The 8,275-nt window shown below is 53.1% G+C and overlaps 1 protein-coding gene across 1 annotated transcript in view; it reads left to right on the top strand.

Moving 5' to 3' along the window:
- The first annotated feature begins 126 nt into the window (after positions 1-126).
- ITPK1 (inositol-tetrakisphosphate 1-kinase) overlaps positions 127-8,275 on the top strand; it is a 182,187-nt gene continuing 174,038 nt past the window's right edge. The window contains exon 1 of the mRNA XM_007944503.2: positions 127-221. Coding sequence (XP_007942694.1) covers positions 127-221 — 95 coding nt within the window. The remainder of the gene's footprint in view (positions 222-8,275) is intronic.

Here is an 8,275-nt window from a genome sequence, read left to right as displayed (position 1 = left end):
GGACCGCGCGCCCGGAGCCGCCGGGAGGAGGTGCTCGCTCGCTCCCTCGCTCGCGGCGCGCGCCGGCCGCCAGCTTCGGCCTGTGGGCGATCTCCTCCGGCCGCAGCTCCCCGTCCGAGGAGGAAGATGCAGACCTTTCTGAAAGGGAAGCGAGTTGGCTACTGGCTGAGCGAGAAGAAGATCAAGAAGCTGAATTTCCAGGCCTTCGCCGAGCTGTGCAGGTAAGGGGGGAACGGGGCTCCGGAGCCCGGGGACCCAAGCCCGAGCCCGGCTCAGCCCAGCGGTTGTTTGGGGGAGGTTAGAGCCGAACGGGAAGAAGTGGTGCTCGGAGATCTGGAGCCCGGGTGGCCAGGTGGCTGTGGTGGCCGGTGTGGGCATGTGGCAGGGAGCACGGCTTTCAGGGGCACGGAGACCGCGCTCGGGAGGCCCCCAGCTGCCTCGGGCGCGGTGGGCACGCTGCAAAGGTTGGCAGAGGGGCCTGAGGAGTGAGGGGCTCCACGGCGTTTACCAGTCGCTTGCGAATACTTCTGGACCGGACTGTCCTCTTCCTTGTCCTTTTCTCTTTAGTGGCGAAGGACACCAATATGTGTTGTCCCCTACTGTGTGTGCCTGCATGTGTTGGGCTCGTGGAGCTGTCATTTCGTGTTGCCGGGTCAAGCCTAATTGAAGTGAGTGCAGTACTTGGCATGTATGTGATGGTTTGCTTTTTCGTTAGAGCCTGGCACCCACCTTGCGAATTGGCCACGGTGGTGAAGGGGGCGACGGTTTACAGACGGGGATCAGGAGGCAGGCAGCCTGGGGTGCCATGCCAGGGAGTGGCTGCACGGAGGGTGCTCAGTCAAGGCGTGTGGTGTAGAATGGCCTTCCGCCATGTGGACTGCTGGGGGGGGGGGCTCCCCCCACCTCATGCTGGGCTCAGTGGTGGAGACTGGGGTTTAATGGGATCGCGTTCCTCGGCAGTTGCACAGGTTTCGGGTCTTAGGTCAGGTATGCTTCGCCTCTCGGCTTTGCCTCTGAAAAGCCATTGGTTGAGTCCTGTTTCCGATAGAAGTCTGGGGGAATCTGCTCCTGAAGCCTTTTGCCAAGTCTCCACTTGGTAGATTTGCTTTTATACATGGGCCCCACTTGTCCCCAGTCTGTCCCCAGACCTCTTGGAGACTTAAACAGTGGAGTTGCTTGTCCCCTGGTGCAGAGGAGTGGTGAGTCTCAGCTGGCTTTTGCAGGCAGATGGGGTCACGTCCCGTGCCTGTCCCAAGGGCCTGGTTCTGCACCCAGGGGTCTGAGCAAGATGTCATCAGCCTCCTCCCAGGCTTGCTTCCCCCTGAGAAAGCAAGCTTTTCATGGTCACAAAGCCCTGGGGTTCACCAGGAGCCAGAGCTTTGAAAATTGATCCCTTGAACATAGTACCCCAGTTACACACACACTTGTGGAGGATGCACCCCAAGACCCTGAAAGGAACTCAGGTGGCTCAGTGAGTAAGCACTCTAGTGCTAACTAAGAGGTTGGTGGTTTGAACCCACCACCTGCTCCGTGGGAAAAAAGACCTGGTGATCTGGTTCCGTAAAGGCCACTTGGAACCCTGTGGGGCAGTTCGACTCTGTCCTCTAGAGTCGCTGTGAGTGGGAGTGGACCAGTTGGCAACACGCTCAAGGCCCTGAGGAAATGTGGAGAAACCCCTTTGGCAAGCCCAGAGCTTTGAGGGTCAGCTCTGCTGTGAGGCACTGGAGCGCCCCCTGCAGACACGTGAAACTTGGGGAATCTTGGTAACTACCTGTATCCTGTATACTAGTGTCTCTTTATTTGGGGTAGCTCTGGTGGTGTAGTGCCTAAGGCACTTGACTGCTAACCAGAAACTTGGCAGTTCAAACCCACTAGCCACTCCTCAGAAGGAAGTTTGGGCAATCTACTTTTGTAGTGATACTGCTTCGGAAACCCAAGGAGGGGTCGCTATGAGTTGGAGACGACTGGACCGCACGTAACAACAACTCTTTATTTGTGTCATCCTGAGTCCACAGCTGAAGCCTGAGCTTTTCACTGGGTTGGTATGTTTTGCTGTGTAATCAAGAGATGAGCCAAACAGCCCTAGTCTAGAGTCACGGCTGGGTCCTCATGCTAGACTTGCAGATCTGCCTTTCCTCACGGACCGTGGGCTTTAAAAGGGGGAGGGTCTCCGCAGCTGTGATATCAGCCGCCCTGGGGCAAATCCGGAGCAAAGCATTTATTTCTCTGAAAGGGCTGTTTTGCACAAAAGGCCAGTTGCCCTCTTCTGCCCAAAATATTGACTTCAAAAAGAAGGCATCTGGGCCATTTTAGAACCCTAGGAAGATCACTTTGTGTTCTCATTAGAGAAGCTTGAGACGCTTTGTCACTTAAGCTGAGGAATGAAAAGAAAACATGAAAAAGAGTGTTTCTGTTTCGTCTTTCTTACTTTCCGGGCAGCGCCCCCTGGTGGCCGCATTTCTAGACTGGGTGCAGAATACTTCCAACTGTTGACAACAGTGGCCAGAGCCCTTTGTCATTGTTTTGTTTGGTATGAATGTGGGTGCAATTTCAGTGGCCCCGAGAGACACGGAGGATGGACGCTGGCACGCTCTGGACGTTGGGAATCTGGAATAGCAGCACTCTCGTATCAATAAATGATGAATTGTCTGTGAAGTGCCTATGAAGAAGTCCAGAGATGTTTGAACATGACAGACTTGAGGCTCTGCTCTGAATGTTTGGGGCATTGTCAGCACCGGAGAGCGTGACCGAGTGGACCGGGAGGCGTTGTTCAGTTGACTGTCAAGCCTTGTAAAAACCTCAGAGCAGGAAGGGGTGTCGGAGAGAGTCTCTTCCAGCCCTTTGTTTTTACGGATGGGCAACAAAAATGACAAGGCCTTGGTACTTTTCCTCATATGACTTCTAGAATGGGTCCAGCGTGCTCCAACGTGGACCTTGAGGCCTGCACGGAGAGCAAGCCCTTTCTCTTTGAGAATCATCATTTTCCCGGTAGTCCTGCTGCTGCCCTATTGTCCCCATGGACTCTTCTTGCCAGGCTGAGCCTGCTTTGTGTTCTCCGACGGGGCGTCACATATCAGTGGCATCAGTGGGTGGGGGAGCCAGGTCCTGGGACGTGCCCACTTGCCTAGCTACTTTGAGGAGGCACAGTGGCCAAGCCCTGGAACAAGTGTCTCCTGTAGGTCGGGACCTCTGGCTGTCAAGAGGTGGGCCTCTGGGTCAGCTTGTTTTCCTGGTCCTGTTTGTTCCTCTGTTTCTTCCCCTCTCTGCAGGGAATGGGGTTCCTGTCTGCTTCTTTCATCCCTCCCACCATCTGTCCCTTCCCCGACTGGAGTCCCCTACAGCTCCCTCACACCCTCTCTTTGTGGCTTCATTTTAGGCTGCCAGAAGGGACTCATGGGGAGGGGCAGAGAAATAAAGCTGTTCGTTGGGAATGTCGGCTGATTTGCTCCTTGGTGCTGCACGATGCCCAGTTTGGGAATGCTGGCTGACTTGCATATCCTAGTTCAGTGTTTGACGGGCTTCCACGGCTCCGTGTTCATGCTTCTCTTTCCTGTGGCTGAAACTGTGTTGCAGGAGGTGGTAAAAAGGAACTTGACTTCACGGCACATTTTGGTATGAAATGTCGGTGAACCTCAGTGGTATCACTAGGGTTGGTGTCACCCAGCAAGGTGACTTACAGTATCAGCCCCCCCTGGACCTCCTGTAAGACCAGACAGAATTCTTAGTCACTTATCAGCTTTAATCCTACAATAATATGTGATAAATACAGTCTTCAATTGTTTGTGTAGAATTTCTTAGGTTGTATGAATACCTAACAACAAAAATTGTTTCATAAAATACTCCTACATTGAGTTACAACGTTATTAATTACCACATTATTAGTAACTGACCAGAGCCTTTTTTGTAAAAAAATTTATTTTCTTTTTTTGATTAAGGGGAGTGAGTGGTTATGGTATTTGGCTGCTTACCAAAAGATCGGCAGTTCAAGCCCCCCAATTGCTGTTTGGGAGAAAGACTAGGCAGTCTGCTTCTGTAAAGATTTACAGCCTCGGAAACCCTGTGGGCAGTCCTGCTCTGTTGCTGTGAGTTGAAATCGTCGCCACAGCAGTGGGTTGGGTTTGGTTTGGTTTCCTGTAATTACTCTTCCTTCTCAAAAAGGTTATTGATACTAGGTTCACAAATCATAGTTATCACGGGGTTGTAGCTAAAACATTAGAAAACATGACAAAATCAGCAACTGTGAAAATGCTAACAGCAGTGAAAACACTGGTGGGTGCTTGTCGTGCTGGTGAAACCTTGTGATTCGAAGCGTCTCTGTGATTGGGTAACAGTGACGGCTCTGGGGCCAGAGCGTTGATCATGACTCACAGTGACCTGGTCAGACAGAGTAGAAGTGCCCCATGGGGTTTCCAAGGCTGTAAATCTTTATGGAAGCAGACTGCCTCATCTTCCTCCCACAGAGCCACTGGTGGGTTCAAACCGTTGTGCTTTCTGTTAGCAGCCGAGTGCTTTAACCGCTCTGCCACCAGAGCTGAAGCACACTAGAAGGTTCAAAGAGAAAATTAGCATAGCATTTTAGTCTTGTAGGTCGCTGATACATGTAAGCAGGCTTAGGAAAAATACTTTTGTTGTGGTAACTAGCTACAGTGATTGTTTTTAAAGAACAATCAGTTTGTGCTGAAACACTGCACAGATAATTTACAGAGAGCTGTTTCCGTGTCCGTCTCTCGGACAGTGTCACCTGGTGTGGTCCATACCCTGTGCGCTCCCCTAGTGTTGTCAGTGGATGAACCTCTGTCCTTTACTGTGTAAATAGTTGACTTTTTTTTTTTTTTTAAATGAGGTTCTTATAGATACTTTGTTACATTGAGTCATCCCAGGAGCCTTGGGATGGAGGGGTGGGGAAACTGAGGCTCAAGGGCTGGTGTCAGGAACTTAACTAATGGCCCAGCCAGTGCAAAGGCATCTCTGAGCCCTGCCCGGAAACCTCTCCAGCTGAGCACGGGACTGCCTTGTTCATTAAGTGTTCCATGCCCGGGTTGGCTGGGGCTGCCTGGAGGTTCCAGCAGCAGAAGTATGCCTGACGTTCATGTCCTTGAGGAGCTTGGCGCCCTGCTGGGCAGGCTCTGTTCTCAGGAAACGCTGAGTTTACGGAGCCGTCTCAGACCATTGTATCATAGAGTTCTTGCCCAGTGGGACCACAGCACGGCTCCCACAGAAGGCCCTGAGGCCTGGTGCCCATCAGTGCCCACATTGATCAAGCACCTTGTGGAGCCCAGACCTGATGCCAGGTGGCAGGTCGGGGTATGGCGGGGACAGATCCCCTGCCCTCCCGGAGCTAAGAATCTGGTGTTGACAGTAAACTGGCCTGGGTGGTGTGCCTGGGAGAGTGTAGGTGCTGGGGGCCAGCTCTTCCCCTTGGGATCTGCATTTCTTCTTTAAAATGGGGACCATCTCAAAGGTCTCTTTCTGCCGGGATGGGTTAGCGTTCTGGGCTGGAGTGCTGTCGAGAGATTGGGGGAGATCCAGGGTTAAGTGATACCCGTCTGTGGCTGGGTCTTCTTCTGTTTGTTTTAAGGTCTGGGTTTGGCACCACTTTGGGGTGTGGGGGTGGGAGGAGGTGCTGAGTTAGGTTTCCTCTGCAGCGGTGCACCAGGACCGTCCATAGCCCTGCCTTGTCAGCGAGTGCTAGGCCCTGCGTGGTGCCCGTGGTTAACATACTTGGTGGCTCACCGAGAGGCTGGAGATTGGAGGCGGAAGAAAGCCCTGGCGCTCGAGAACCCCGCGGAGCACAGCAGCTCTGCTCCGACCCACACGGTTGATGGCAACCTTTGTTTGTTTTCAGAGCAGCCTCTGAGGGAGCACACTGGATTTAAAACAGAAGAAAATGTTCACCTGGAGCCGGTGGTCGATTGAAGAGACCTTGGGTTCTGGGCCCCACGTGACCCTGGGCGCACGCCTGTTTCCTCACCTGTGAAGTGAGGCCAATAATAGCCCTTGGCTCAGGGTCCTGGTGGGGATTACACGAGTACTAATTAGAGCTGGAAGGAGCTCTGGTGGCGTAGTGCCTAAGGTATCTGACTGCTAACCAGAAGGTCGGTGGTTCAAACCCATCAGCGATCCATGGAAGGAGGATGGAGCCGTCTACTTCTGTAAAGGTTTACCACCTCGGAAACCCAGTGGGCGTCGTTCTGAGTCGAAATTGACTTTGAACTAGAGATACAAAGCGCTTAGAAGAGTACCTGGAACGTGCCAGGGTCCGCTGCCGCTCTTACATTGTCCCTCCTGTTCTTGGGAAGTGGGTGATGCTTTTCCCCCGTGGGTGCCCCTTTGCTCAGGGACCTTTGGAGTATAGAGCTGGGTTTAGGTTCTTGGTTTTGATAGTTTGTGAGCACCCCTGAAGCCCATGGTGGCTGCTTAGCAATCATTTTGTAGGGCTTTCAGTGTGGGGTTTGAAGCTCAGGCTGGTGGGTGGGCTGGGGCCAGTCACAGTGAAGGAGTGGCTGTGCCCTGCCTGGTGGCCTCCCAGCACCCCGGGTCTTCGGGGCTCTGTTCTCTTCCACATGGGCTCATCTGAGACATACCCCTGTACCCTGCAGGCAGGTGTGCTGTCCTCGCCATTTTATGGTTTTATGGATGGGGAAACTGACAAGCTCAGTGTTCACCGCAGGATGGTACTTTGGTTCTGCTGGTTTTAGAGACTTGGGAGGAGTTGGCTGGTGTCTTGGAAATCCCGAGTCTCCATTAGTAACCATGATATTATCACGCGCTAATGTTTATATTTTTCTTTGTATTTTTGAATATTTAATACGTGCATGTGGTAAAAAAACAAAACAAAAAAACCCTCAGAAGACTCAAAGTACACCATGAAAAGTCAGCCAGCTTCCTTCCCGAGTTCCATTTCCTCAGGGGCAACCACGGTTGGCAGTCTGTCTGTCTGTCTCTATAGGTTTTTTTGCCAACCCGGGCACACGTGCATACCTCTCTCCGCACATACACTTCTGCCCTTGGCTCAGTGCACGTGGCACCAGGTCCTGGAGAAATTCCCATCGCTTGGAGAGAGTTTTGTGTTATTTGCTTCATTTTGTTTTGTGGCTGCCTGGCCCAGCTGTTAAAATGATGTGCCAGGTTTTCCCTCTCTGGCTGGACTGTGGGCCACTTCCGGTCTGGGCTGGTATGTACAGCCGGGCAGTGCCTGGCTCTGACCGTTGCCGATGCCTTTTGCTAGCTGGGTGAGCATGGGGTCAAAGGGCACACGCACTTTGCATTTTCAAAGAAGTTCTGAAACTGCTCACAAAGGTGGTACCATATTTCGTTTCCAGTGACGGTGACGGAGGCACCGGTGATCTGCACCCTCTCCAGGGTAGCGTTTTGATCTTGGCCAAATACAGGGGTGCCAAAGTGTCCTTTTGGCTTGCATTGCTCTATGAGTAAGATTGAGGGGGTCACATTGAGAGGTGGGCACTGGACAGAGCTGGGGCTTCTGCACTCCTGCGGGCCCGTGGCCTCCACCTCCCACCACTAGACCATCCTGCTGCCGCTGTTTATTTCCCCCAAGGCTTAGTAGGTTTGGGGCGCTCCGGAGATGCTTAGTGAGGTGTCCTGAGAGTGCACCAGGAATATCCGGCGTATTGCACGTATTTGGCTATAAGCAGGGCTTCTTTCCCTGCTCACATCTTGAGTTAAGCCAGTTTTTGAGGGAGTGCTGTCTATGATACCTTCTTTTGAAGAAATGAGATCCCTTGCAGAAAGTAAATAGTCCCTTGGGAGTGGTCCACCTCCCTCCTTCCTCAGAGAGGCAGGACTTGGAACACCTCCACCTTCCACGTGAGTGGGTTCCAGCCCAGCCGGACCCTTCTGGAGGCCCAGGCAAGCTGGCCCCAGTGTGTGGCCTTGCTTTGGGGACTGTCCGACTCTGGAGAGAGGACCCTGGCCCGACGGTGTTGGGTGCTCTGTCCGAGGTCATGCGGTGCAGACGTGGCAGGGGCTTGGCCCTCCCAGCCTAGGCTTCCCTCCCAGTGGGGTCACTATGCGTCTGATTTGATTCAATTGATGGCAGTGAGTTTGGTTTTTTGGAGGGAAGATGGGGACGGGGGATGGTGGCGGGTCCCAGGTCACGTCAGGGAGAAGCTGACGGGCTTCATTCATTCACTGTTCCACGCACTCAGCAAATCATAGCATCTGACCTACTCTAGCACAGCCCCCCCCCCCAAATGTGTGCGGAGCCTGCCAGGTGTAATTAGAGCCAGGGAGACTGCAAACCAGGGCCTGAGGG

This window comes from Orycteropus afer, unplaced genomic scaffold (genome assembly GCF_000298275.1).
Source record: "Orycteropus afer afer isolate SDZICR_OR568_19922 unplaced genomic scaffold, OryAfe1.0 scaffold00127, whole genome shotgun sequence".
In the NCBI taxonomy this organism is placed as follows: Eukaryota; Metazoa; Chordata; class Mammalia; order Tubulidentata; family Orycteropodidae; genus Orycteropus; species Orycteropus afer.
Note: the sequence above shows the minus strand (reverse complement) of the source record. Positions and strands in the feature narration are given on the sequence as shown.